This window comes from Giardia intestinalis, chromosome 3 (assembly GCF_000002435.2).
Source record: "Giardia intestinalis strain WB C6 chromosome 3, whole genome shotgun sequence".
Classification (NCBI taxonomy): domain Eukaryota; phylum Fornicata; order Diplomonadida; family Hexamitidae; genus Giardia; species Giardia duodenalis.
This window is the reverse complement of record NC_051858.1, coordinates 958,068-985,615: the sequence shown is the minus strand read 5'-3', so window position 1 is coordinate 985,615 and position 27,548 is coordinate 958,068. Positions and strand designations below refer to the sequence as shown.

The 27,548-nt window shown below is 49.1% G+C and overlaps 15 protein-coding genes across 15 annotated transcripts; 7 read left to right on the top strand and 8 right to left on the bottom strand.

The window, feature by feature from the left end:
• Positions 1-7: 7 nt before the first annotated feature.
• On the bottom strand, positions 8-1,402 carry GL50803_00137742 (Kinase, NEK; the record flags this gene model as incomplete). The annotated part of the gene is made up of 1 exon (XM_001709901.1): positions 8-1,402. One exon carries the CDS (start codon positions 1,400-1,402, stop codon positions 8-10), a length of 1,395 nt encoding a protein of 464 aa, XP_001709953.1.
• Positions 1,403-1,984: 582 nt separating this feature from the next.
• On the bottom strand, positions 1,985-2,788 carry GL50803_00104984 (uncharacterized protein; the record flags this gene model as incomplete). The annotated part of the gene is made up of 1 exon (XM_038045623.1): positions 1,985-2,788. One exon carries the CDS (start codon positions 2,786-2,788, stop codon positions 1,985-1,987), a length of 804 nt encoding a protein of 267 aa, XP_037901836.1.
• A 41-nt stretch (positions 2,789-2,829) lies between these two features.
• On the top strand, positions 2,830-3,615 carry GL50803_0015436 (uncharacterized protein; the record flags this gene model as incomplete). The annotated part of the gene is made up of 1 exon (XM_038045825.1): positions 2,830-3,615. One exon carries the CDS (start codon positions 2,830-2,832, stop codon positions 3,613-3,615), a length of 786 nt encoding a protein of 261 aa, XP_037901835.1.
• Positions 3,616-3,646: 31 nt separating this feature from the next.
• GL50803_0011566 (uncharacterized protein) lies at positions 3,647-4,447 on the bottom strand (the record flags this gene model as incomplete). The annotated part of the gene is made up of 1 exon (XM_001709889.1): positions 3,647-4,447. The coding sequence occupies one exon, from the start codon at positions 4,445-4,447 to the stop codon at positions 3,647-3,649; it is 801 nt and encodes a 266-aa protein (XP_001709941.1).
• A 23-nt stretch (positions 4,448-4,470) lies between these two features.
• Positions 4,471-4,701, top strand: GL50803_0023300 (Ubiquitin family protein; the record flags this gene model as incomplete). The annotated part of the gene is made up of 1 exon (XM_038045973.1): positions 4,471-4,701. One exon carries the CDS (start codon positions 4,471-4,473, stop codon positions 4,699-4,701), a length of 231 nt encoding a protein of 76 aa, XP_037901834.1.
• Positions 4,702-4,709: 8 nt separating this feature from the next.
• GL50803_0011563 (uncharacterized protein) lies at positions 4,710-6,374 on the bottom strand (the record flags this gene model as incomplete). The annotated part of the gene is made up of 1 exon (XM_038045686.1): positions 4,710-6,374. The coding sequence occupies one exon, from the start codon at positions 6,372-6,374 to the stop codon at positions 4,710-4,712; it is 1,665 nt and encodes a 554-aa protein (XP_037901833.1).
• Positions 6,375-6,564: 190 nt separating this feature from the next.
• GL50803_00104982 (putative Ubiquitin fold modifier 1 protein) lies at positions 6,565-6,906 on the top strand (the record flags this gene model as incomplete). Its single annotated transcript, XM_001709888.1, has 1 exon — positions 6,565-6,906. The coding sequence occupies one exon, from the start codon at positions 6,565-6,567 to the stop codon at positions 6,904-6,906; it is 342 nt and encodes a 113-aa protein (XP_001709940.1).
• Positions 6,907-7,283: 377 nt separating this feature from the next.
• On the top strand, positions 7,284-10,355 carry GL50803_0011560 (uncharacterized protein; the record flags this gene model as incomplete). Its single annotated transcript, XM_001709886.1, has 1 exon — positions 7,284-10,355. The coding sequence occupies one exon, from the start codon at positions 7,284-7,286 to the stop codon at positions 10,353-10,355; it is 3,072 nt and encodes a 1,023-aa protein (XP_001709938.1).
• A 28-nt stretch (positions 10,356-10,383) lies between these two features.
• GL50803_0011557 (uncharacterized protein) lies at positions 10,384-12,174 on the top strand (the record flags this gene model as incomplete). Its single annotated transcript, XM_001709885.2, has 1 exon — positions 10,384-12,174. The coding sequence occupies one exon, from the start codon at positions 10,384-10,386 to the stop codon at positions 12,172-12,174; it is 1,791 nt and encodes a 596-aa protein (XP_001709937.2).
• On the bottom strand, positions 12,171-15,173 carry GL50803_0011556 (uncharacterized protein; the record flags this gene model as incomplete). The annotated part of the gene is made up of 1 exon (XM_038045684.1): positions 12,171-15,173. One exon carries the CDS (start codon positions 15,171-15,173, stop codon positions 12,171-12,173), a length of 3,003 nt encoding a protein of 1,000 aa, XP_037901832.1.
• Positions 15,174-15,275: 102 nt separating this feature from the next.
• On the bottom strand, positions 15,276-22,085 carry GL50803_0016804A (Outer-arm dynein gamma; the record flags this gene model as incomplete). Its single annotated transcript, XM_001709884.2, has 1 exon — positions 15,276-22,085. A coding segment is annotated over one exon (6,810 nt), but the record flags the coding sequence as incomplete, so codon positions are not given.
• Positions 22,086-22,194: 109 nt separating this feature from the next.
• On the bottom strand, positions 22,195-23,016 carry GL50803_0011554 (Kinase, NEK; the record flags this gene model as incomplete). Its single annotated transcript, XM_001709883.1, has 1 exon — positions 22,195-23,016. The coding sequence occupies one exon, from the start codon at positions 23,014-23,016 to the stop codon at positions 22,195-22,197; it is 822 nt and encodes a 273-aa protein (XP_001709935.1).
• A 156-nt stretch (positions 23,017-23,172) lies between these two features.
• Positions 23,173-24,627, top strand: GL50803_0016803 (uncharacterized protein; the record flags this gene model as incomplete). The annotated part of the gene is made up of 1 exon (XM_001709881.1): positions 23,173-24,627. The coding sequence occupies one exon, from the start codon at positions 23,173-23,175 to the stop codon at positions 24,625-24,627; it is 1,455 nt and encodes a 484-aa protein (XP_001709933.1).
• A 37-nt stretch (positions 24,628-24,664) lies between these two features.
• On the top strand, positions 24,665-25,615 carry GL50803_0011551 (uncharacterized protein; the record flags this gene model as incomplete). Its single annotated transcript, XM_038045683.1, has 1 exon — positions 24,665-25,615. The coding sequence occupies one exon, from the start codon at positions 24,665-24,667 to the stop codon at positions 25,613-25,615; it is 951 nt and encodes a 316-aa protein (XP_037901831.1).
• Positions 25,616-25,744: 129 nt separating this feature from the next.
• GL50803_0015432 (uncharacterized protein) lies at positions 25,745-27,538 on the bottom strand (the record flags this gene model as incomplete). The annotated part of the gene is made up of 1 exon (XM_001709880.1): positions 25,745-27,538. The coding sequence occupies one exon, from the start codon at positions 27,536-27,538 to the stop codon at positions 25,745-25,747; it is 1,794 nt and encodes a 597-aa protein (XP_001709932.1).
• Between the last annotated feature and the right edge of the window lie 10 nt (positions 27,539-27,548).

The window sequence follows — 27,548 nt, the reverse complement described above, 5'->3', positions numbered from 1 at the left end:
TTCCCTCCTACGCTGCTATTATCAAAGCGGCACGGCCATGCGAGTCTCCAAAACCATATTCATGCCCAACCATCACCTCAACAGTTTTTGCAGGCGAGTTAGTTGCAGCATTCATCAAGCTTGTGTTGCGTTCACTGTCAGTCTTATGTGGGGCCAGAAGGGAAACAATCTCTGCATACTCCTCTTCTGCGGCCATCATCAGAGCAGTCCGGCTGTCCCTATTCCTCTTCCTATGCTTGTAGGGGGCAATAATCTTGGCTACCTCAGGATGGTTGTTGTGTACGGCGTGCATGAGCGCAGTCCAGCCGCTCTTGTCCCGGAGGCCATTCTCCTCCCCAACAAGCAATTCGACGGGATCAACATGCCCCTGCTGGCCCGCGTGCATGAGGGCCGTCATCCCCTGTGCGTCACGCTGACCAACACCGAGTCTTTCTTCAAGCAGCATCCGGACGGTCTCCATGCCGTTCGTATGCGCAGCACGCATCAGCCTGGGCAACAAAAAGAGGCTGGACTGAGGGCCAGCCGTGTTCATCCTGTCACCGAACTGTGCAAGCCTATTCTCCAGTGCCTTAATCATGACTAGGTGCTCCTTACTTTGGTCTTCAAGTGCGTCGATCTTAGTGGATTTAGTCTTAACCTCCTCTTCCAGCAGCGCGATCCTGGCGTTAGCGCCATTCAGCGCAGCCTCCAAGGATCCGCACTTGTACTTCAGCATCACGCACTGACCCCCCAGCTCACCAACTGGGATGTCAGCCGCAGTGAGTGTCTCATGCAGCTCACTGGCTGTCGGCCTCCTCTCTGGCTCCAATACAAAGATCCTCTCCAGAACATTCTGTATGAAGCCATCAGTGACACCGCTCAGGTCCGGCCTCCACTCATCGACGAAGACCTCTGCTGGCTCCTTACCTTTCAGGAAGTCCGGTTTCCTTAGAGTGGCCATCTCGTAGACGATGACCCCGAGGCTCCACACGTCAGAGGCGGGGCTGGGCTCGTTGTGGAGGAGCACCTCGGGGGCCATGTACGCTGCCATGCCTGCAATGGTGCTCTCACTCCACAGGGCGTCCTTGCAGAGTTCGAGGCCAGCGATGATGAAGTACTCACCATCTGCGCTGATAAGGACGTTGGCAGGCCTGAGGTCGCAGTGGACGAGGCCTCTAGTGTTTGCCCCACTGAGGCCGTGGAGGTAGGCGAGGGCGGCAGCGACCTGCTTCATGACAGAGAGGATCATAGTGATAGGGACGGGGATCCTCCCTCGTTTGTGCTTGGCGAGGGGGCGCTCGAGGGTACTGTCGTGGCGGTCTATGACAATGTAGGTGAAGCCCTCGTCCGTAAGCACCTGGTGGTGTCTGAGAACGTCTGGGTGGGAGGTTAAGAAGAGCGGCCAGCTCGAGCTTGATGGCATCTACACCGTGCTGACCCAGACCGTCGAGCTGGATCTCCTCCACGGCAAGGCTCGGATAGCCTTTGAGGGATCAGACTATGCCCATGATGCCTTCGCTAAGCACGCTATCCAGCCTCTCATAGAGTTCCCCGAGGGTGAATCTGGGAACGTCAAGGATCTCTCCTCTGGGCTCACCTCGTGTCCTGTGTGTTAGAGTCTCCAGATAGGCAGTTGTGCTTAGCTGATACATATGTCACTACTGCCGTACGGTTGCTCATCCTACCTATGGCCTCAAGGCCTTTTGAATCTCAGGTGGCCAATGGCTCTTCCTCTCTCAACTACTCCAGGGGATTGACTCTCAAGACCTGTTTGATTAGCCTCGTCAAGCCTCTCACTGTAGCCGCCTCATCTGCTGAAGATGGCATGGAAGACCTGCTGGAGCAGATCTGCGCTGTCTGTAGATGATAGTCCCTAAGTGTAGTACCGCTAAACACAGCTAGGTAACAAGATAATTTGTTTATACGACTCTCGGTTCTAATTTGTAAATAGGAACTTATTAACATTAAGAACTAGAAGCGATCGGTTGATGGAACAAATCGTGAGTTAGGTAGTAAAAGCTAATAGCTCTGAAAGCTTATGCAAATGCAGAGACATACTTTTTAAGTAGCACTCATCCAAGATGGTGCAAGTGACTGGTACATAAATTAGTACAAAGGACGTAAGAGCCTGTGTAGTCTTGTTAGAGGATTCAGGTTCATACTCGAGCAATCCTGAAAGAATATCTGCAACGGCATCTTCTACTATATCCTTGAATGCGTCGCGTAGCTCCTTAATAGACAGCTTCTCATGGCCTTCCAGCGCCAGCACACCAGGGACTTTGCCCAGCATAGAGCGAACACAAAAGTCTTCCTCTAACTGACTAGACGCAAAGCGGGCACTCATAGGCAAATCCGCTATATAAATTACTGAATCCGCATGCAAAACAGTGGATGCTAAGACATCAACTTCTGTGTAGAAGGTGCTGTCAATAGGGTCCGCTTCTAGAACTAGAAGGCCGGTATGGAAAAATCCTGAGGAGCACGCTTGAGACCCGAATAAGTGGAGGGTTAGTGTGTGTCGGATGGACTCATCAGATGTGTCAGAATGGATAGCGTTGTTGCAGGAAAGAAACGTCACTCTGCTGTTCATGTTTGAAGAATACAACGGAACAACATAGTAATGACACTCACCCGTGGTGCAGCTTTTTCGTAAGGTATCAAGCAGGTTCATAATTAAAAGATACGGCATATTGCTGTTCGCTGTAGTGAGACCTGTGGCTGTCTGCTGAACACGCCGCTGAACGTTGACAAAGAGCCTACCCAAACGCTGAACCTGGGCAATGTCAAAGGCAGCGGGGGACAATAGCATCCTATGCAATCGTGCTCGAAGTCTTTCCTTTTAAATTTAAAATGCTTAAAGATGGACAAGAATATGACGGGCGATACGACATAACGGTGTCCTACAGGAGTATGCAGAACGCGGAGAAAATGTCTATGCCATTTCCCAGCGTTATACTAGCCAACCACGTGTTTGTTCGGCCTCTAATATCTCAAGACCTATGCACATTTATCAGCACATTCCGAAGCAAATATCTTCGACGGCGCATAGGGTTCCCGGTATCTGACAAGAATACGCCAGAACTTCTTAACGAATTTTTCTTAACTGTTCTTTCTTCCTACAAGTCCATATCGCTTACGTTCCTCTTCATGATTGCGGAGATAGAGACCTTTGAGCCGGTAGGTATCCTTTCCTTCCACCCCATGGGTCTTGTTCTCTCGGAGGTGCCGTTCTCCAATTGTGACCCACCTCAAGAAGTTGCTAATAGCGCCGTCTTTTCTAAGCCACCGGACACGCCTCTATCCGAGAGCACTGCTGGGTCAGGAGCCCCACTCGCTGGCAAGGACATTACTCCAGCACTAATTGAGCTCTCTCCAGATACACCATGTGTTGAAGTGCTCGTGACCTTTGACCATGGGTATAGGCGGCACGGATACGACAAAGACATAATGGAGGCCGTCACCCGCTACTGCCTCCGCCATGGTTGTGTCCCGCTGTTTGCGCACAACACCTCGTTTGACCCAAAGAAGTTCACTTCCAAAACGTCTATGGTGCTATTCAAAACAGAGATAGCGTGCCGCTTTGAGGACGCTCACAATTACTTTTTCTTGGCGTACATACCATCCGACAAGCAATAGCTCCTGCCAGATTATCGATGGCAGTGGGTAACTAGTCCATGGCCGGGCGCAGACACTGTGTTATTCCCAGCTGATCCTCCTTTGAAGCATTTTTCGGGTCGAAATCCTTGTTGTACACTACTCCCCACGTAGATTCATACACTGTACGGAAGGCCTGGCTGTCCTCTTCTAAAAGAGGGCGGTTTTCCTGTTCAATTATTGCTACTGGTGCTTCTAGTGCGGTGACAGTTGTTACATATGGTTGCTGCTGCACTTGCTGCTGTTGTTGCTGTTGCTGTTGCTGCAGATGTGAATATGGTCGTACCTTCGTCAAACTTCTAAGTGTCTCCATAGTGTCTATGTTAGCAGGGAGCCCAGGGTATGGGGGCACATTACTTGGTGGATTACTTGGTGGCGGCGGCAAAGCATTAGGAGCTTCTCTCTCTCTGATGGTATCAGCGTTACCCATAGCATAATTCGGTGCTGCTGGCGGCTTTGGTGCTTGAAGCGCCTCTTGACGAGCTTTTGCATACATGACAGGAAACACGGATACAAAGGTATCAAAGGATCTACTCTTGAAATTGAACTTGATCGTACCCGCCATATCTTTACTGGGGATTTGGAAGGTCAACTTAATGAACGGCGACTCAAAGATCCCTGCTGACGCTTCGTGGAGTGTTATATCACGGAGAGGAACATGGAAGCTGAAGTTATTACCGTGATAGATAAGCGACTCATCAGTCAAAAATAAAGCACCCCTTCTATCTGTTTTTAGTGCAACGATATTAATTGCCGCTCGCTCGATCTCATAGCCGCGGGTACCAGCAGGGGGATCAACGTGTGTAAATGACATTTTTAAAATTAGAAAAGACCAAAATGTGGGTATTTGCGACAGATGACAATGCCGTGAAAGCAGCTGTGGATGTTGACCCCAATCATACCATCTTCGAACTGAAGACGATGCTTCAACGCTTCTATTGCTGTGAGCCAGAATTCATGGTCCTCACATATAATGGCTATGAATTGGAGCGAGAAATGACTATTCACGAGTGTGGAATCACAGATAGGTCTCAGGTGTACGTGCATACACGGCTGATTAGTGTGTAGGCCGCATCTCATTTCCTTACCTTGCCTTTGCTACCTTTCTTACCTTTGGCGCCCTTCTCTTTCTTTGGCTTGCCACCAGAGCCCAGCATTTTTGGCTTTACCTCAACTGATGATAAGTATCGGAACTTGTGCTTGAATGCATCGAGCCCCCTAGCCATCACGTCTTTGTCGTTTCTTAGCAAGGTTGCCTCTTGGAGCCCTTCACATATACGCCGCAGACGCTGGACCGCTGTAGTATAATAATGTGTGCTTCCAACCATCTGGCGCATAGACTTTTCAATCGAACCCAATTCTGTTATAACGGCGTACAGGTCGTCTTCATCCATTGTATATGCCAAGGTCTCTACCGGGAAGTTTAGTTTGTAGGATATGGAGGCCTCCATGTCTGGATTACTATGGTTGCTGTTCATGGCTCTTGTTCCAGGCGGGGTTATGCCAACAAGGTCGCCAGCGGGGTTTGCTGGACAGCGGGCATTGGGTACACCACTTGATGGCGTTGAGAGTGAATAAGTACCTGCATTCATAACTTGTTGATTAATTAAGCAAGGGGACGAGGCATGTGTAGCTGGTATAGAGCGCTCTTGCTCCTGTCTGTACCGTGATTCAGTGAGATCTCTAGCAAGTGAACTGATGCGGGGTCCATTGTTTGCAGTAGTTTGGAGAAGTAACGATGCATTTGCTCCAGGGCTTCCAGTTTTGCTGTCCAGTAACTCTTTGCCAAGGAGAGCTTCCGGCTGGCATATTCCCAGAGATCCTGCCTGCAAAAACTCGCTACTCTGCAAAAAGTCAAACATGATTAGACTATTGCATCCTTCATATAGTTGTGGGTTGCCTTTGATCTTCTCCAGAACGTCCTTCCGGAACAGCTCTCCCTGCTGGCCAAGACCCATAGCAAGTAGCTCATCGAGCTTCTTGTGCTCTGGTGGCTCTAGCAGCTGTGCATTTGAAATGATGTTGTCTAAGTACCTATACTGTTGGCCCAGGCCTTGGAGCGACTGCACGCCAAGACTGCCTAGCTCCTTGATTAAACGATGATCTATTGGAAAAGGTGTGTCGCTCCCATGGAGTTGATCAGCAGCGAGAGTGGAGATTAAGCCTGCACGGTACTCGTTACTGTACTGCAGCATGACTACATAGCAGGCCAGTATGTTGTATGAGCACATATGGACTAAAAGAGATCGAGGACCCTCAGCATTGCGCACTATTGCTTCAGCCTGTTTGAGCAGGACTGTAGCCTTCTCGTAGCAGCGTGCATAGTAGAGCTCTAGAGCAAGATACATCCTTGGGAGTGCCGTGTCAGCTGTGTGGGGCAAGATTGACTCTGCAAGATCAATTGCCTCCATATAACACACCACAGCCAACTCTAGGCCAGCGCGTCCAACTTTATCTTCTGCGGTCTGGTAATATAAACTATATAGAAATCCACGATAAACGAGAAGATAAACATGATCTTCCTTACTAATATTTCCATGCTCGTTCCACAATTGCTCGGCTTTTAGAAAAAGTTTGATTGATTGCGGGATTTCGCACCTTGAGGCCAGGGCATGGGACTGGTCCAGAAGATGGTTTATTTCGCGCGTAGGGGCCACACGCGGAGTAATAGGAGGATATATGAATGCCGGGAGAAGCCCAGCTGTCATAGAAGGTGTTGAGTGGATGTAGGAGGTATCCATTTACCTAAAATTTAATTTTTCGCGAAGTACACAGCTATTAGTCTGCGCTGAGAGTGAGCTGGAGTGGATACGAGGTAGAGGCGGCAACACAACTATTGGTAACAACTATTGGTAATAACACATACTACTTCAATCTCTGTTCAAAGGCTGGTTCAGGATTAAAACTTCAAGATTAAACAAAAGAGTGAAGATGATTAGCCAGACAATACCCGTTTCTGACGAGCTCAAGGAGGCATATCTGGCCCAGAAGCGTATGATTCAAGTCAAGATATATAAGGGTTTTGACCCCTTCTACACGTACCATGTATTTAACATCCCAGAAGCCTCATCCACCGAAAAGGTCATTCGCCTAGCAGCTCGGGCGTTTGAAATACCCCAGCTCGAAGCAGTGCTTATCAACTCGACTGGAGATGCCATTGTGCCATGTCAGACTATCCTGGACACTTGCAGGCGTTTTGGCACAACCCTTACAGTTGCCCATCTCAAACCCATAATTCCTGTCGTTGAAAATTACGAAGTCCAAGCGGCGTAGACATCATAGCAAACATAAGAAAGTCCTTAGGATGGTGCTGAGGAGGTGTTCAAATGCCTAGACAACTAAGCAGTTAAACAATTGAACACTTTTTGTGACACCGTTCTATAAAGACATTGTGCCAGCAGGGTTACCAGTAACTAGAAGTCACGACCCATCAGCAGCGTCACAAGATCTCGTGCTGGCCTCGTTAACTTGTAGTTCAAATTGCAGTGAATTATGGGAGTACTTTGAAAAAGCTCACGTTGTTATCCTGAGATAGAGATATATCTCTGGAGGAACTGACCTTACCTTATTCTCATGTAGCATTCAATATCAAAATACTTATTCTCGTATAACCTGAGCTTTCTTCCAATTAAAAAATTTCAAGGGTAAGAATGATCCCAAATGAGCACAAGGCGAAGGTAGCATCCATAACGGTGATAGTGGACGACTCGCCGGTCGTCATGATTTTCAGCGACATCCACGCGGCTTTGAAGTTAAAGCGACGACTTCGAGAGGTCTTCCCAGATACTGTTTTCACCAAAAATATTGAGAATGAGATGCTGGAGAAGCAAGCAAAGAAGGTTGCAGGGTTGATAATTCAAAGGCGACTTTTTATTTCGCCTACATTGAGCGATGAAGACTTAAGGATTGAAATTCAGGGAAAAATTAATCCTGGTACATTTATGAAAAGGTCGGCCACTCCTGTTGCTGTCGGGGCCCCGTGGCCTAGCTCATACGAGAGTGCACTAAGTGAGAAAATAAAGGAAGCAGAAAAGCACGTGGAAAAGTTTGCCAGTGCATCACAGCCCCAGGCCCCTGGGGTAGATATGCGTAGTAAGATAGTGTACAGTGCACCCGCTGGGTCCGCAGCTTTTGCTAAGTCTGAGCAGCAGCAACCTCAACCACAGGTGTTTGGTCGCCGGTCCGACTCACACGTCAATCAGTTCTTGACGCCTGCCAATCTTGCTACTGCCGCAGGAGCCTCACAAGTGCAAGGAGACATCCCTGTGCATGCCGCCTCTATCATTCCCATTCCTATTCATAACGGAGTGACCAATCCTTTGACAAGCGCAAACATATTTGGCCCAAATGCCGTGAATCCAGGGCCCAACATCATAGCCCTGGGGAATGTGCCTCTAGCCCAAGGCAGTACAAATAATATGGCTGCCTCAACGTCTATGGCTTCTGGTCAAGGCCCCCAGATACGCGTCCTCACTATACCCCAGCTGCAGGCGGGTGCTGTTACTAATCAACAAGGAGGATATGCGACTGCCCTTTCAAACCGTATTCTAGCTCATCAGCCAATACTGGGAGCGAACTACCAGGGACTGGCAGCCTATGCAACAACTGGTTCTCAACCGGCCCCATACGTTGCTGCTCTTCAGCAGAATGCACAGCAAATAGCCCAGCTGATACCGGGGTCGGCTGTGCTGACTCAATTAGCAGCTCCAGGTGCCATGGTGGGCAAGGTAGCTTCTCAGGCACCAAATGTCATGCCACTATCTGTACAACCAGCAGTGCACCCAGCAGTGGCGCCAGTATCCATTTCCAGCGCTACTATGGTTGGACAGTCTAAGTCCCAACTGGATTCTGCTGACTTGTCTATCCCCAATTCAGCTACGATCACGGATCACCAGGCTGACCAGACAAGGGCAAGTGACCCTCCACTTAGCTCGATGAACACCTCTTACTATTCTCAGCCTCCCATGTCTGACAACAGTGAGATCATATTTACTATTGATTCTGATGAATGCACTGATTATCCCAATACACAGGAGGCGTGTTGTGTTAATTCTCACAATATTCTGTCCATGAATGACATTCCAATGGCCGAGCAGATTGGTAGTTCTAGCTCACCTTTGCTGGAGTTGATCACTAAATGGTCGCGCATGATACGGCAATCACGACCAGCTAGTCCTATGAGCGTAACTCAGCAGGAAGGAGAATTTTATCAATACTACAAACACCTCAACACGGATAACGCTCCTCACCCTTCAGTCAAACCTACGGCACCAAAATTGTGGGCACCGGCTGACCAACTATCATTATTTATTTCCGTCTATGATCAAATATTTACTGGTACACCTGACAATATCAAACAAGCATGGGAAGGCCATAAGCGAGCCTTTCTGGACTCCTCCGTCACAACCACAAAAACCGCGGTTCATGCTATAGAAAATAACACGATAGATGTTCATGACTTATCATCCTCATCATCACCGTCCTCTCCGTCTCCATCCCCAGTACACTCGTCATTCTTGCCACAATCGTCGTCATCACTGTCCTCATCGTCCAAGACTGTAGAAAATGCAATGGAAGCGCCTGCTACTCAGCCAATTGATGATATTCCCCAAGGAGCAGCAAATCCCGTTGCCGGGTTGACTTCACAACTTAAAGAAGCAAGGGAGTCGGAGCCCTCCGCCTTTTCTAAGCATATATTTGCCACCGTACCCACCAACCCCAATATGAGCGCCTTACAAGCTGGCCAAGAACTCTTAAATATCGGTTTTCCGGACAAACAGAAGTTCTTCTCAGATCTTCTCACACAATTTCCCAGCACAGTTAGCGTTTCTGAGCTTGCACAGATAAATCCTAACCTGTCTTCACTTTTATCTAACAGCGTTGCGACTCTGGGAGTAGATCAACGGCAGAAACAAGACCTTGGAGTCCAAGAGGCGACGGCACAGATGCTAACCCATCTGAATTTTGTCAATGGAAAGAGTAGTGATATTGACAATCTTTTAAGAAATTGCCAGCCGCCTCTCACCTATCTCAGAGCTCCAAATGAACTGCCTCTCAAGACACTATTCACTGCACCCACGAGTAACTGGGGCAGCTCAATGCCCACAATAGACTGTCTCTTCCCTCCAAATAAGAACATACAGGTGGATGTGATACTCCTCTTGTACTTACTTTCGTTTGGAGGAGCCGTGGACGAAGTTAAAAGCGATAACGACGATCTTAATTTTCTTCCTTCCGAAGCGTCTTCGCAGATACTGAAGGAGTACACGCGTAAGAGATGCGTAGAGCTGCAGCACAAGCTACTTACTCTGTATCACCAGGAGGACTTTTTAGAATTAAAAGCAGGTACACCCAGCCTCTATTCGCGCGGAAACATCCGTACCACAGTAACCAACTATGTCACATGTGCTCAGAATACCAACTTGAACCTCCATCTCTCTCTTCAGACCGACAACAATCCTGGAAAAGCTGTGTTAAGCTTGCCATGTGTGCTTCTGGACAGCGAGCACCTAGCACTTATTCTCCCACGCACGAAGGAGGCATCAATAGGTAAAGACAAGGAAATAGATAGATTGCTTGAAAGTATTACATTCATGAATGGAAAACTGACAAGGAGAGAGTTCTATAGCAGGGGAAGAGCCTCTCAGATGATACCGTCTATATCTTCTATTACGTTAGGGTCCGGCACGGACTCAGATTTAAAAAAGCATGTTCGCCTCTAAAAAATTTAAAAAGATTGCAGTGGCCACGATGACAGACTGGCACACTACTGGCAAACACGAAGATGAGGAGCAGCTCTACGAGCGGGAATATGCTGCAGATCCCCCGCGGAAGCGGATGCGGCTCCCCATCCGCTTAGCAACCGGAGAAGTTTTATATAGAGCGCCAGACGGCTCCTTTACCTCTAACCCCACAGAGGAACCTGCTGTCGCACCCGCCAGCACTGAAGAGTCTATTGAACAGCAGCGTGTCAAGCCAAAAGGACACGCTTATGCGTCTAAGGAGGCGTACTTCATCTCCGAGGATGCCGTCCGATCCCAGATGGCATTTCTTTGTACCAAAGTTATGGCCTCTCCGGATTCACGGCAGATTGTTGCCGAGCTTGTCAGCTTCTTGGCGGACTATGAGGCGTTATCTAGTAGATTCAGTGATCGCTTAACTGAAGAGATTGATATCTCACTAGACATCCTCCTCAAAGATGTCGGCGGCCACGGGCCTCTTGCTGGACTGAGTCGTGAACGGCAGCGTAAGCTTCAAGAGCGACAGAGGCAGTTGGTTCGGCTTTGTCTTCAGGGAAACGGCAATGCAAAGGACAAGGTTCTTTCAGCAATTGAGTTGGACAAGATAGGCTACACAGCGAACAACCTTGTTATCTCTCTTGGGAAGTACTTGGAGAAGGCTAGGTACTCCATCAAGCACATGTTTGTTTTTGATATATTTTTAGGCTTGCGGATAGCAGACGGGGTCTCTGACTTGGATCCCAGCGCCGGTCGTGGCATCAAGTTCTTCCTTAAGCGCCTGGACTCGGAGCTCAAGACGGTGAGGTCTAACAAGAAAATGACGAAGCGACAGAGGTCCTTGGCTATCGAGCTGAAAGAGTACAAGAATGAGCTCAAACGAGAGGGAATTCGGCAGTCGCAGAATGACATGGTTGCCGTTCACTCGAGTACACTGACAGAGCTCTTTGCCATATTCACTATAATATTGCGTAAGCAATTTAACCACTGTGTGTACGCCCTAGAGAAGGTGTTTCTTGGCTGCGAGAGGTACCACCGCTTTCTCTCTGTGATGTATGTCAAAGACCTCAGTGCCGTCATTCGCAACATGCTTCTGTCCTCCATTTTGTCCATGCCAGAAGCAATTCTTGACCAACGCATACATGTCTTAGACTCACTAACAACCCAGACGACAAGGACTTTAGCCAGGGGCGTGCTCCGTGATGCGAGTGTACCAATTGCTTCTTCGCTTAAGACCCTCCTTAAAGCCAAGGGGTCTCGTGAGTCAGGTAGTGCAGAAGGGACTAAAAGTGTCAAAAGCGCCAAAGACTCCAAGGCTTGTCCCACTAACATACAGCCCATGTTCTCGCAGAAGGTTAAGCAGGTCTTTGGGCTTTCCAAAGAGTTCTCCCGATTAGAGAGCTTATTCACCCAGAAGCTGCTGGAGAAGGACATTTATGCCACGCGAGGCTTTGTCCTGCCTGTCAGGGCTGGTATAACTGGTTGCTTGGTCGTTGGGAAGATCCAGTCTGAACTGAAAGGGCTTAACGATGTGATAGAGCTGGATCTGATCATACCCCTGTTCTATCTACTCATTCACTCTGTGGATGTAACCACTGCAGAGATGACCAAGTTGTACGTTCGAGGTCTGTTTTACTGCATTCAGCCCAGCATAGGAACCAGGGAGCGGATAGAGGTAGTGAAGAAGTACCTCCAGCTGATGAAGCACATAGCGATAGAGCGTGAAAGCTGGACGATCATTGAATCATATTACCAAAGTCTCGCCAAGAGACATGGAGACGATGAGGACAGCGATGGCTTCTAGTCGGAACCTGGCTGGGATCGCTTCCGGAACCGAGGATCGTCGTATGATTCCTCTGGAGCGGTGAAATTGTATACATGTTGGTCGGTTTTCTCTGTCCGTATAAAGGTTGAGCTGTGACTGACAACTGCTGTGCTCTCCAGGTCATAGAAGAGGGTTGGATCCTTAGCCAAGCCGGCGGCTGAGTTCTCCCTTTGGGTAGGTGGGTATGCCATCATTGCAGCTTGGTACATCATTCCATATTCCCTCCGGCCTTTTGTCTCTGCAACTCCATAGTTTCCTCGTTCCTTGAACAAAGTAGCGAGGAAGGTGGGAAGGTGTACTCCGTTGGGCCGTATCTCTGGTATGCTCGTATTAGACAGATTGCACATGAAATCCAGAATTGACACGCTTTCCGGCCTAACCTCTACCCTCCTGGCGATCATCGACAACTTATTGTCATCGTACCAAGCCAGCGAGAGGGATGTAATGAGCGTCCGGGCGATTCGGTTGTAGAGGGATTGCCTGTAAGTATTGAGGTACTGTGCGCTCAAATTGGGATGGAATATCCTATTCAACCGGTGGCAGGTTCCACAGAGCTCCTTTACCTCCTTAGTACGTGCACAACCTCTCTCTATTATAATTTCCCCCGCCTCCATAGCTGTCTGTGCATCTACTCTTGCCAGCAGGCTCCAGTGTAAGTATCCAGGGGGAGACTGGTGTCCTGTTACGTGCGCCACTTTGGTCAAATCGATACCTGTAAATTCTAGGACGCTATGCATACCATTACATAGGAAGGACAGGAGAGAAAGTGTGCTAGGGTACGTTGGCTTGCTGTTACAAACCGGACAAGGCTGGCTAAGCTCAGAAAACAAGCAAAATGGCGTCTGAGCAGGGATAGTCTCCTCTTTAGATAAGAGTGCGTTGATGAAGTTCATATAAAGCAGTTCCATTACCAATTGAAGCCAGATCACGCTACGAAAATGAAGGCTGAGAGAAAGAAAACCGGGGCTGAATGGCGACTCAACTGTTATGGCGTCTGCACATGAATATGAACGACAGGCAGGAAGGCCGTTCAAAGCACATTCCTCAAGGTCCTTGCATAGCTCGGTTGTGTAGGTAATAGATGGCTCTTTTTCATAGGAAAACTGGTCGGAGGAGAACGTAGCATAGAACTGCTGCATGTTCTTTAGGATCTGAGGGATTGCGTGCTCTAGTGGGTACTTGATGTCTTTGTAGAAAGAACTATCAGTTAAGTATGTGTCCATCACTAGAAGCAAAGACGGGTCGACAATTACAAATAGACGCTCTTTGACAAAAGGATACAGAGTAGCAAGAAGAGAAAAAGGAATAAACGATATGGAGGAGTGAAGAAGCATGCACACAAGGTCCTTGAGAAGCTTATCGTTAGACTGCAGTTTGCACCAAATACTATCAATATCTGTACCACTCTGGGACTGTTTTAAGGGTGGCTCATGACAATCTTTCCTCTCAGGGCCAGTGTACACTGCAGGGTCTGGCGAGGGAAACCGAAGTATCGCCTGGAGAACGGTAAAAAGAGGGGACTGTTTAAGCAGATGCCACTGGATAGAATTTCCATAAACGATTAGTTGAATATACTCTATCAAGGCTTTATTCAGCGAAGTGAGAAGAGCGTTAGATAGAGGAGTAAATTTGGGAGACACGTAGAATGTGCAGACAAGAGGACGCACCTGCAGCAAAGTAATGAGCTCGCTATATCTTCCTTGAGCGTACTTAATGGACAAGAAGTTGTCATTCAGGATGCTGCGTTGACTCTTGAAAATGCTCTTCTCTTTGATCTGAACTGATACGGATTGGCAGGCCAAACTCAGCGCTGTGAGTCCGTTAAGTGTTTGTTCCGAATACGTTACTATTTGCTTATATCTGCAAGTTTGAAGGAGGTGACACTCCCCCGTCAAGCACGACTCTACTGATCCATCAGCCCCTGAAAGTGTGCTTAGAGCTAGACCGCCTTGGCCTACAGCTGAAATGCTGCCAGACATTGTATGCTTGCACTGTTCTATTGTTGAGATATCCAGATCAACGCAGGGACTCAGATGTTTGAAGAAGTGCTCAACTAAGCTGGCCTTGTATTGCCCGAAGAGTCGAGGAATATGGTACAGTGTGCTTGCGCAAGAAAAATAGGCTTTCTGCGAAGTAGAGAGAGCAAATGCTGCGGAGGCTCTATGAGATTCTTGAACGGCGTAAAAGGACGCTGGCTGCAACTCTTCTGATCGTATCAAGATTGCTCCGGCCAAAAGAAGAGCAAGGGTAGATGCGGGAGACGCGTCTCCAATACAGCGCAGAGGCATACCATACAAAATGGGAACAAAGCATTCAGATACTAAAAGCCTGAACTGGACTTGGGGGGAGGCTCTGTTATACATCAGCTGATAAATGAAATCAGTTGTAACAAACGTCTTTGCTAGCTGCTGAATGTCAACATCGGTGATCGCGGATCTAATCCTCTGGTTCCCTGTGTGGTTTTTATGAGCAAGCAGGGCCCCAAGAAATTGCAAGGCTCGACTGCAGCTAGGCACAAGAATATACACAGGATTGTTACCACGAAGATGACATAGGACGTCCTCAAGCGTTTTGGTGGTCAATATTTCGGCACCCAATTGTCGTGCATGTGATGAGACAACGGCGGCCTCTGTGCGTGCATGGTGTGAAAAACCAGTAACAAGGACACGCGTACCACAAAGAATGGTCGACAAATAGTATCCTGGAGTCTTGGGAAGAGAGAGCTCATGGCCAGAAAATCCTCCATCAGATGCAGCAAAAAATGTGTGCACTGCGTCCTTATGGAGAACGGCGTATCGCTTGGCGATCTTATCAACAGAATCGTAGGGAAGATCGGTTACAACGAGAGACCCAGGATCTACAGACAGTATGCTATCAACAACTCTTGGAACAAGCCTTGCCTGTCCCTCAAGCGTAGAGACAAAACTATCAGGAGCTGACCTGGACATAAAGAGCTCTTGGACCACATAGAGATCCATTATCGCCCAGGCCGGTTTTCATTTTCGGCCCAAGTATTGAGTAAAGGAGGAACATACACACATACACGCCAAGCATACACACCAAACCACCTGTGAACATATCATTGCAACGCTACGGAATAAGGCTTTGAGATTCTCTGGAAGTTCTTGACGCCCGGCGTAACCGGGGTTCATCGTGATGAAAATACCGCAAGAGGGGATGAGGGTAATAACACAGCCATCTGTGTAGAGAAACGTCTTCTTCCGCTCCTTGACAGCGGAGAGGACACACTGGATCTGCTGGGCAGAGACAGAGAGAACTGGAAGGTCGATTCGGTTGAACTCATCAAAGTCACCGAATGACCCAGTTTGGGCAATCCCACGATAGATCTTGCCGAGGCCCTTGTAATCCATCTGATCAGAGCAGTTGAAGACGACGACATACATTCCAAGGGTCTTGCCAAGATCCTTGACTGTCTCGGTCTTACCTGTTCCTGCGGGACCTGCAGGAGCGCCACCCAGGTACATTCCGATGGCCTGAGCAAGGGTTATATAGCAACGGTCTGTCAGGGGCGTGATAACGAGACGCTCGTTGACCCCGAGATACTCATTCTGGTAAGTGAAGTCTATGTCCGTGATCTGAATCTTACAGTTATCGGTGTCTGTGCTCCAGTAGAAGCGCGTCTGCCGCAACCATTCGAAGTCTGTTGGCGACTTGATTTTATTATTTGTGAGCTCCTCTGAGACGTCGCGCTGGTGCACATGGATGGTTACGAGTGTCTCCACATTCGTTCTTTGGCGCTTGTTGAGGTCCTGGAGCGTGATGCTGACAAGCGTTTGAAGAAGATTATTGACCTTCTTCAGTGTAACCTGCATGATCTTCTTGTCTTGACGTGCCTGGCGCAACCCCGCCTCAATCCACATGGTCCAGAGAAGCTGGATAGCCAGGAGCGTAACCTGTGCGGGATAGGTCTCGAAGATCTCCTGCACAGAGACGTCTGGTTTTGTCAGGTCAGCGGCGGCATTGCGGATGATATCCTTGAGCGAGCGCTGCATGACCTTGATAAGCTCGTTGAGCCAATCCTCCACTGAGCCCTTGGCCTCGACAATGGTGGACAACTGCACTTTCTCTCCAGATCTATCATTGATAGCAACGACATTGCTCCGCTTAACACGGTCAAAGTCAAGCATGTATATTGAGTCAAAAATACTGAGTAGATGCGGCTGGATGGACGACGGGTCCGACTGCTGACCAAGAATTTCAAGAAGCACGGGATCCGAGACAAAGTAGAACCGCGCAAAAAGATTGCGCTTCTGTTCGAGATACCCGGAGAGGGACTTTTGGCACAGCTCCAGCTGCTCAATAAGATACGGAAGCAAGGATTTCAGTGTATCATCCACGGATGTAAGATGGATACAATTCGGGGTCGTGACCGCTGTTGTCATGATTTTGATCCACGACTTATCGATCTGGCTGAATCTCTTTGCCTCGGCTGGAAGCTGGCGAGAAATATCGCCGCCAGAAAAGACGGCTTCTAGATATATCCAGTTCTGTTGGACCTGGAGCCAAAGGATTAGGATCTCATCCAACGTAGATAAGCGCTTGACCCATTGTGATAGCTCATCCTTGAACGGCTTGTTAAACCGATTGCTCACGAGCGAAGAAAGAAGCATCTGTGAGTCTTCAAGCATCACGATGAGCTCTGACGTTTCAGACGGAGCCAAGTTGAGGAGCCCGCGCGTTTTGAATTCTTGGAACGTGAATGTCTGCTCCTGCCATTGAGAACGAATCACCCCCAACTTTTCTTCTATCTCCGTCTCCTTGGTGGCTGCAGAGCATATGTCCTCAAGATCCTCGGCATACTTCAGCAAGGGAGCCTCCAACAGATCTTTCAGTCGGAAGTTGTCTGGGTCCTCTATCACTCGAAGGAGAGAAGGCTTATCAGTCACCTTCGAGATCTCCAGCCAGTGGCGCTGTTTTACGGCAGGATGGGACATCAACTGGAAGAGAGGCAGAAGTGTTCCGAAGTCCTCTATCTTGGCCTGCAGCTCAATGTACGCCTCCCACTCACGCATGCCCTTTGGAAGACGGAGACACCGCTGCTGATAATCGGACATGAGAACCTGGATGTCATCGAAGTTCAGATCTGTCCACAGTTGGTCACTGTACCCATCTATGGTTGATAGGACATCCGTGTAAAGATTATAGAGGCTACTGAGCATCTTGAGATCCTTCTTGATCTGGATGAGTTCAGGGTAGTTCGTGATCTCCAACCCGAAAGTTTCCTCGCCAGACTGATAAGTAATCCACTTCCGCTCTATATCCGAGAATTGTGTCTGGAAGAGCTTGAGCTGCTGCACAGCACGCTGCGGAGTGATGCCAGGAACATTCGGTCCATCTGTGTCCCAGTTTTCTTTAAACTTTTTAACTTCAACTTTGAATTCCGCGATTCCGTCCTCAAGATCCTTCTTCAGATTGGGTCCTTCCCTCTTCAGCTCATTCTCGCGTTCACTGGAGATAGTCTGAAGGGTCTTAAGCATGTGCCTGAGGCCAGAGAGATCCTCTGCCTCCTCTGCGGTGATCTTGATGCCATGTGATTCCAGGCGCTCGTACATTTCCTCGATTGGTTGGATCTTCAGCTCAAAAACGGCTTGCAATTCGCGTAGCTTCTCCAGAGCAGCCATGATCTGCCGGACGTCATCAAGGTCGTTGATTTTCTTGCTAATTGTAGTCTGAAGCTCAGTTATGTAGTTTCTCATGGTGGAAAGTTCAAGTCGGGCGCGCTTGTTGAGGTTTGACGAAAAAAGTCCTTTCCAGACAGCCGCCTCCGACTGGAGAGAGTTTTTAAGCGCCTCGGTTGAGAAAACACATATCCCTTGCTGGACCATCGTTGGAATCAAGCTTATGTTGTGGATAGTATTCTCAAAGCGGACGATCTCCGAAAGAAAGTCGGAGAGCTCAGGGCGCTTATCGATGAACTTCTTGTACGTCTCGTTTTTGTCGTCCAACCAAAGACTCTGGAACGTGTCAAAGACAGAAAGATATGCATTGGTCTTTTTAATTATCATCCCAAAGGCGCCCTGAAGAGCCACAAGGAGCTTAAGAAGCGTTCGAGATTTGCCAACCATACTATAAAAGGACTCTGCCGGGGGAAGAAACTCCGCTCTGTCATAAATAAGCTTCCCATCAGAGGAGCTAAGCGTTGTCATGCGTGCACTAATGTTTCCGGGCTTCTTATCGCCATTACGACTCCCGGTGCCAGCACGGCTGGTAGACCGTGAAGAGCGCTCAAATGCTGCTTTGGCAGACTTTGCAGTCTCGGCGCTGGTAAAGGAACGAGTCTCGGCAAACGTCGCTGCGTTAGCGGTGAGCGTTTGTGTTAACTGTGCGGCCACAAAATCTGGATCTTGGCGGCTGATAATGGGCCGGATAGTCGTAAGAACATTCGCCATATAATCGCCGCCTGCATTCCACTTCGGCAGGCGCTTCGACACTTGCAAGACAAGCGAGATAGTATCGATATACCCTTTCCGAAGGTCATCCCACGACGGTGAGAGACGCGTGGAAGGTAGTGCAAGCTCAAAATCGCAGAGAATCATTGCATCGGGGACGTAGTAGCTCTGAAGCTTATCCATCTTTGGGGACAGATGAGGGTCGAGGTACATGGTCACACGTTGGTATATAGCACGCAGGGTTCGTTCAGTGCACAAGAAGACCGCCGTTATTGTGTTGTCATGGAACTTATCAACAAACGTCTTGATTGCACTTTTAATGACCGCCGCAGCATCTGCTCCGCTGGCTGGCCGATTGCTCCGCTGAATATCATCCTTGCTCCCTTCCAGAGTCCCGACCTGCTCCCCACTTTCGGCCATCGTCGTACCGACAATCGAGTCACTCTGCTGAATTCTGCGAGAGGTGTAGGAGGCAAAATTGCCCGTAATGTCATCATGGGGCATGAAGCATCCGTGAATAGCAGACGTGACTATCTCCGAGAGCATTGTTGCGTTCTCAGAGTCGCTGGAGCTAATATACCGAGAAGTGATGGCGATGATTACATCGATGACTGCGATTGCGATTAACTGGGAACGGCTGTAGATCGATTCTGCAGCTTGTCGGATGTGCGGTCGAACTTGTTCCAAATACTGTTTGTATGGGAGCGCTTGTGTGTTATGTTCAAGGTACGCGGAGTACAGACGCATCTTGTGATTAGTGTATGCAGCATTATCCTCGTTATCATCGTCCGGGGTAGACCCAGGGACGTTATTAACAGTCACTGTCCCACCTTGAGACGGGTCATTGTGGGGATCCCCAAACGCGTATCGTTTGAATAGCGGAAGCAGGCAAGTGGTTGAAATCGCCTTAAGATTCGTTGCGATCCGCAGCGAGATGATGTCATCGACAATCTTGAGGACCTCTTTCACGGTGGTCACTTGTTTCTGGATGTTGTCCAAGTAACCTCCAATGCTCATGGAGGTCCAACAAAGAGTCTTTAGCCCAGGCTGTACTTTTTTGTTAAGTTTTGAAATTAACGGCTTGACGAGTTCTGCAACAGCGGGATTGATGGACTGCTTGATGTTTTCGATTGCCTCAAGCAAATCTTGCAGACTATCGCGATAGTGCAGGAGGCTCTTCTCGTGCATGGTGATAGCCAGCGCCGTTTCCGGAATCTCAATGCGAAGCTGGCGCAGATAGTGAACCTCCCTGCAAAGAAGGACTATTTTCCGGTCGAAGTTGACGTACAGCTTACCAGTCTGAGGGTGCTCGACCAAGAGAGTGGCCTGCAGGGACGCACGGAGACCTGTAATGCTTTCAACCCACATGTCGTGGTAGGTCGTCTCGTAGTCGAAGAGCTGCTTCACAAGCTTCATGTACATCTTATACGCACGTCTACCTGCCTTGTAGAAAGACAGAAGTGGAAGGTATTCGTCGACGTGCGTTGTAGCTTGGAGAAGATTCTCGAAGGACGCGCTCCTTTGAATGGCGGGATCATTCTCATCCTCGACATGAATCTGAACTCTTCGGAAGAATTCATAGACAGTAGTCAGGCGGCGCATTATCAGGCGGACCCACGCCAGGCGGCCTGCGGTTGGGGACCAGCCGATGGGGATTTTTGGATTGTCCTTGTTCTCATCAAAGTAAGTCTTGACCCTGTTGATCTCGTCAATATACTTGTTTAGCAAAAACTCGTACTTGTCCATAATCAGAGTCTTCATTGTCGGACGGTTCAAGATGACGTGGAGTTGCTGCAAGAGGCTGATGATGTCGTTCACCGTATTGTTTTCATCGTCGCAGATTGCATTTACGTACGACGAAATGGAATCCTCCAGCTTTGAAATTCCTTGCATATACTCGGTATGATCTGTGTCGAACTGCGTCAGACGGTGATTGATTGGGTCATAGTTCTTCTTGCGAAGACTGAGAATCAACTTTTCGGACTGGTCCAGGATCGGGTGCAGGTTCTGGAGAGTGGACTGCTGAAGGGAGGAGAAGTTCTCGTTGGTTATGATGATGTCAGCAATCTTCTTTAGGCGCGTACAGAAAAGGTCAAAGTTACCAAAGATTCCACTTTCTGCGAAGTTAAACTGCTTTTCACAATTTTCTTGCTGCATCTGCCTCCGAATGTTATGGTACTCTTGCTGATAACGCACACAAAGCTGAATGCACTCGTCGATCCGTTTTAGAATGTCTTCGGGCTGCCGGTCGTAAATAGTCGGAGCATTCTCAAGAGAATCAGATGATGGACGCTTCTTGTTGAGCGAGGCTATGACCTCCACCGCAGGATCATCATCATCGCCCTGTGCATCACCAGCGGCGGTCGCCGGTTGCGCGATCTCCATTCCTGGGCGTGGAATAAGAAGCGAGGTAGAGTCTGTTCTGAGGTACTCCCTGCACGCTCTGATCATTTGATTCGATATCTTCACTAAAAGCGTAGTCATATTCTCAGTCGTCGAATAGTAGCGCGCCATCTGGTGCACAATCTTGACGGTTGCCATCAGGTGCGGAACCGTTTCTGCAATCTTCGCAGGCTCGGCGTTATAGATGGGCTCGAGGATCTCCTCTATGGTGTAGAGATAGCGCAAGTTGTCCTTTGCTTCTGTAACACCCTCAAGGACACGCTGTTTAATGCGCACCCAGCGCTGCATAACGGGTGACTGCGTGTTCTGGAGGAGAGTAACACAGCTCTGGAGCCAGGAAATGGAGTGGACACGCTGATGTACCGCACTAAAACTTGCCATGCGAGCGCGCCAGTACACAATTTCAGACTCCGGGCCGGATGAGTCGTCGTCAACACGAACACGGGTGGACTCTGCCAGAAAGAGCTCGACCTGGTTAGAGACCTCTGCAAGCGCACGCTCTGCTGTCAAAATAAGGTCCGGATTATCCGCGATGGTCTTTTGAATCAGATATGGGTCAACGGGGATTTTATTGAGCACGGGGTCATTCGGAATTTTAAAATCGAAGCGCTCACTGAGAACGATCTGTGCCTCCTTCAATGTCGAGACATATTTGCGGATGTTCGTCAAGTATCCGTCGATGATCGCGCGGTTGGTGACCTTCCCCCAAGTAGGACTGCGCTCGAAGAGCGGAATGTACACATCGGAAAGAAGTGTCTGAAGGGACGGGAGGGCATCAGCAGTTGTCGAGGCCCATGTGAACTCAGTTTCAGCATTGGCAATCTGGACGTTCCGCTTGACCGGGCGAACAAAGAAAAGAATTCTACCAGGGTAAACAGTCGTGTCGTCAGTGCTATAGCGCAAACGTTCGCCATCGTAGAAGAAAAGCGCCTTCTGGGGTCCCGTCGCACTGAAAAACTCAATGAAGAGCTTTGTGCAGTCCGCCTTCTCAATAAGGTCCTGGGCTAGCTCACTCTCGAGCGAAAAGCCCTCGGCAATCCTTGCGGAGAACCACTTCGCCTTCGGATCCGTGGCCATTTTTTATTTTGAATCAAATTCTGAACTTTGCCTGTGCAGGGTATCGCCCAGGGAGTGCAGCGCCAGATGAAAATATTTACTGAAATGTGTGCTGATAGGCCTCATAGCGTCACTCATATTCCTTTAAGCGTCTGAGGGCCTCCTGGGCCTGCGGATGGAGGTAGATATCCCCTGCAGTGAGCCGCTCACTGGCCTTCAGCTTAAGACAGTCCTCGATGAGATAATAAAGGTCATCCGAGTATTCCTCCCAGAGTTCGTATTGCGGTGCTACCTTTAGAAGACTCGGTTTCCAGTTTGGCTGCTTGAACGTGCAAAGCTCCAGAAGCAAAACCCCAAACGACCATATGTCTGACGCAGTATCATAGATGCCAAATTTTGTAGCCTCTGGGGCTCTGTAGGCCTCAAATACATGGTAGTCCGGGCGCTTGGTATAATCTATCTCAGGGAGCCCAACATCCCCTATCTTAACTGCGTGACCATTGGCAAGGATGTTCGAGAGCTTGAGGTTTTTGTGCAGAACAATCCCGCCTGGTTTGTTAGGATCGTGCATATAGACAAGTGCGCCCGCCACCTGAACGATTATTTCCCAGATCCGGTACTCGGGGATGTAACAATGACTCATCTTACGCTCCCATCGCAAGTCGTCGAGAGAACCGTCTGCACAGTACTCCATCTCGATGTGCAAGGAAAACTCTTCCCTGCTTTTGGTCATAGAGTGATTTTGCACTATGAATGGATGCACTAAGCGCACCTCGGCCTTCTCCTGCTCAAAGAGGTGTCTGACAGCCGCTGCATCAAAGCGCCTCAGGTCGACGTCGCGCACCGCGACCACAGCTCCAGTGTCCCTTCGGAATGCCTTATAGACTCTACCGTGGCACCCACGACCAATGACTGAAACGTCACGATAGATCTGAGAGGAGGGTTCGCACATTCCCGCCAGAGATAATTTTGAAAATCTAATCCTCCTTTAGTCTTTCCTTTTTGGAAGACCAAACATTTGTAGGCATCTGCAAACAATGTTCTGCCCGTTCTCTCCTCTACACTTACTCGATCGCTTCCCTGTTCAAAAAAATCTGAGTCTTTAATAATGGGAGATGTGGCAACGACAGTCGGGTATTCTGTAGCGTCAGTTTTCATCCTCATCATTGCTGCTATCTGCTCAGGACTTAATTTGGGTCTTCTTGGCATAGATGATTTACGCCTGGGGACTCTTCAGATAAGCAGCGGGTCCAAGGAGGAGAAGTACGCAAAACGCATCCTGCCACTTCTTCGTGACCGCCATCTAGTATTGGTAACTCTTCTACTCTTTAATGCATTGTGCATGGAGCTTCTGCCCATCCTTCTAGAAATACTCGTGGGCCACTTTACAGCAATCCTGATCTCAGTCACTGGCGTGCTCCTGTTTGGTGAAATTGTGCCCCAATCTATCTTCCATCGGTACTCAATACCCATCAGTGCAACTCTCGCACCTGTGGTTTGGATAATGATTTTCATGACCTTTAGTATTTCTTTTCCTTTAGCCAGGCTCCTCGACCTTATATCGGGGAAGCCGAAGGAGATTCTCTTTCGTCGGGAAGAGCTTCGTAACCTTCTAAATCTGTATGACGAGCGCAACAGAACGAGGAGGCGCGCTAGAGAGTCTATAGACCAGACGGCAATTAACGTGTCACCGACGTCATCTCTCAAGAAACCTAGATCCACCAAGAGTCTGTTCACGGCTACCGATGGAACCGAGATCTCGCAAGAGCACATCGGGGGGCTTCGCATAGGTCCACTTCCATCTATAGCCTCAACCCACGCGCGACGTCGTAAGTCGCATGCCACTGCTCTTGCTCATAAAGCTCGCAAGCATGACCTCAATAACCTGGACGGGGAGGTGGAAAGAGTGGTACTTCGTTGTCAAAGCAACGACGACAATGGTGCTGATCCTAACAGTGAGAGCAATCAGGTAGACATGGAACACAAGATAATGAGCATAATCAGGGATCCAAGCGACTATGAGCTGCTTCCCTACGAGATCAGCGTTATGAAGGCAGCTTTACGTACGGGTACCAAACATATGAAGACAAACATTGTCCCGCTGGACGAGGTGTACGCTCTGGCTGCTGACAAAGAACTGAACAAAGAGCTGCTGAGAGAGATTACAGAGCGTGGCCACTCCCGCATTCCGGTTTACTCTGGCCCCGACAAGGGAGACATTGTTGGTCTATTGAGGACAAAATCCCTCATAAATCACAATCTCAAAGCTAACGAGACAGTGTTTGACGTTAGTTGCCATGAAATTATGTGGTTTACGGAAGACACACATCTGTACATGGCCCTTGAGCAGTTCAAGAAAGGGCGCAGCCATATGGCCGCCGTAGTGCAGCCAGCGACAGACGGAAAGTGCCAGTTTGGTATTTCAAGCTCACTTCCCTCCAGGGCGATTGGAATCATTACCCTCGAGGATGTCATTGAATGCATCATAGGAACTGACATTACGGACGAGACGGATCTCGAAATGAAGCGTTCAGACTCTTCCGTGTCGTCCGACACTTTGTGATCGGCAGATTGCCAAACTATCTAAAAAACAAGATCTAATGCAACACTCGTTGACACACGCTCCTTTATTCATGCACGGCGAGCCAGAACCTAGCTATAGCCTACGTCTCTTTGGAGATGCAGACCGGATTAGTCTCAAGGAAGTGGAAGTCATGGAGAATTTGCACCGGGAAATTGCTCTAAAGCGGCAAGCACAGCAAGAAGATAGGACATCACGATCATATACGTGCGAAAGAAAACCTTACTCCAGCCAATCATCTATCCTCGCTGCTAAATTTTGGAAGCTTGGTATCACACCACCTCAACACGATGAGAGTCCAGACGAGTTGCTGATCGGCGCAGCTAGGCGCCTAGATCACATAGTTGGTGACCGGAAGGCGTCTTGGAGAGTTGTTCCTACTGCGACCAACCAGCAATATCCAACCAGCAAATATTTGTACCCCAAAAAGGGAGAGCGATACAAGAGATGCACGCCATCTCTTACACAAAATTGCATGTATGCAAGTGGTTGTAGTGACGCTATGGACGGTTCTTCTCCTGCTCCAAGAACATTTTTTTTGAGAACACAGAAAACCCCTACCACTTCGGTGTGCCGTGGAGAAAATAGCTCACACAACGGTGTGGAAGGACTGGAAGACAGCCGAGTACCGGGAAAGGGTGCACCTCTTTTGGTGGTGACATCACCAGAGGCTACTCAGCTACGCCGACTATCAGTGCGGTCACCAATCCTACGACTCACGCACACATTGGAGACGTCTCCTGTTTCTAGGACTTCCCGTACCAAGTCTCTGAAGTCACCTAGTGCATGGATGGATACGCTCCCAAGCATGGAAGATGTAAAGTGTGTGACCTCGTTGACTCCAGTATGTAAGACCGCGAGACTGAGAGCTGAGTCCGGGGCAGTTTCTTCTCCTGCCGAGCCCTCTGGTGAAGCACAGGGCTTGGCCTTGAGTCCTACCGTGTCCTACACTCTGACACTCAGCAGCTAAAGGCATTCCACCACAAGTAAGTGAATAAATCGAAGTGAAACGTAAAAAATGCAATGATGGCTTGTTATCCCTGTCTGAGGTCAATACCTTGATTAGACGATTTGACAGAGCATCCTTCACTCAACACCCTTATCTGTACCCGGAGCTCGGCCTGGATATGCGCGAGCTTGTGGTGCTCCGGGTCAAGTTTCCCAGCTGCTTGCATCTCTGCTCTGCCCTGGCTAGCTCCCCTGATACTCGCTTGTTCTCCAGCTCTAGGCGCTTGATAATCTCCTTCAGGTAGAGCTCTGTCTTATGACCGTTCTCTGCGCGGTTGCAGCATTCCTCCAGGATTGCATAGATGTTGTACTTCAAAAGACAATCAGTATCGTCTGCCGATAAGATTCTGGACCATGCGCGGTTAGCCAGAGTAGCTATCCTTCTGAAGGCCGTGCTACTCGCCTCTACTTGGGGAAAACATATGCTGAGAAGATTCCCTATACACCTCAAGACCTCCATGGGCTTTGATAGATCAGGGTCCAGGCCTTCTCCCTTACGACCCGCCAGCTTGGCTACCCCGCCATTGTGGGTTTTAGGGTCTATCCACTGGCTCCACAGCTCAGCCACGGCAAAGCTGAGCGCCAGATAGCGCTCCTGCGAGTCTAGCACGATTCTCAAGTCATCGTTCAGTTTTTCGTTCTCTACTGTGAGGTCACTGACGCGTTTCTCAAGGGTGTGAATGGGCAAGGAAACCGTCTCTCCAAGCTTCTGCAGCTTGCTCCCATGCTCTAGACGCTCCTGAATGAGCAGATTCTCTGTAGTCTTAAGTGCTTCTGTAGTATCCTGGACTTTGTTGAACGTTTGCAGGTTTGCAGACTCGAGTACTTCAATCTTCCTGAGTACCTCCTCTGGCGGCATATGGGAGAATTGCTCATCTAGCAACTTAAGTAGTGGCTGGGCATCTCTATGCTTCTGGGCCTCTAGCTCTAACGTCAGTAGTCGCTTATGCTCTACCTCGTGCTTACGGGTGAGCAAAGATAGGGCCGTCCGCAAGGACTCTATTTCGTGGGTTGCTGCCTCTAGCTTCGCCTGAAGAACGCTAATGTCACGCTCATGGGCAGCTTTCTCGCTCCTCTCGTTGAAGAGAGCTGCTTCAAACTGTGCACGGTCTCTCTCACGTATCTTGCCCTCGTCAGCGCGTATCTGTGCCATTTGCTTAAGGGCTTGTGCAGTGGAAAAGCGCTGTCTCACATCTTCCCGTAGGGTATTCTTGTATGCCGATACCTGTAATCGAGTGGGGGATTTTGGCGTCTCTTGCTTCGCCGGCGTTGCTGGCCTGTATTCTGTAATTTTGTTCGTAAGGTTCTCAAGCTTTTCTGCGGAGTTCTTGATGAGGTTTGTGATCAGCTTGCTGCCACTCGTTGAGGCGGGCCCTTCCTGCTTAGCCCTTTTGTCAATCGATTTCTGTTGTTCTGGTAGAAGCTCTTCTAGCACAGGTTCGGTGAGGAAGACATTCTGCATAGCCCGTGTTACCTTTAGAGAGTCCGTGCTTCTCCTTTGGGCCTGTTCGCTAATACATCTGGCCTTATTCTTTGTTGGGGTTGATGGGATAGAGCTAGCAGAACCCGTGGACCCAGGCCTTTTTGGACGTAAAACAGATGAGACGGGGGTGGGCTTGGGCAGCATCATCAACTTCCGACCGGTTTCGGTGAATTTTGGTTCAGTGACGCCTATCTCTGCAAAGAACTCATCGGGGTCTATTGTTGCGCTTCCCTTGGCGTGTCTGAACGTGAGCCCCATGGAGTGTTCATTGAAGTGGGTGGTGTCCGTTCTGTGCATATCTGCCCGTAGTGGGCTCTTTCGGGCAGATGGAGACCTAAGTCTGCAGCGTGCTCCGGTTAAGGAGAAGGGATTTACAGGACTGTCAAGGGCCTCAGGAAGCATCTGTATTCTG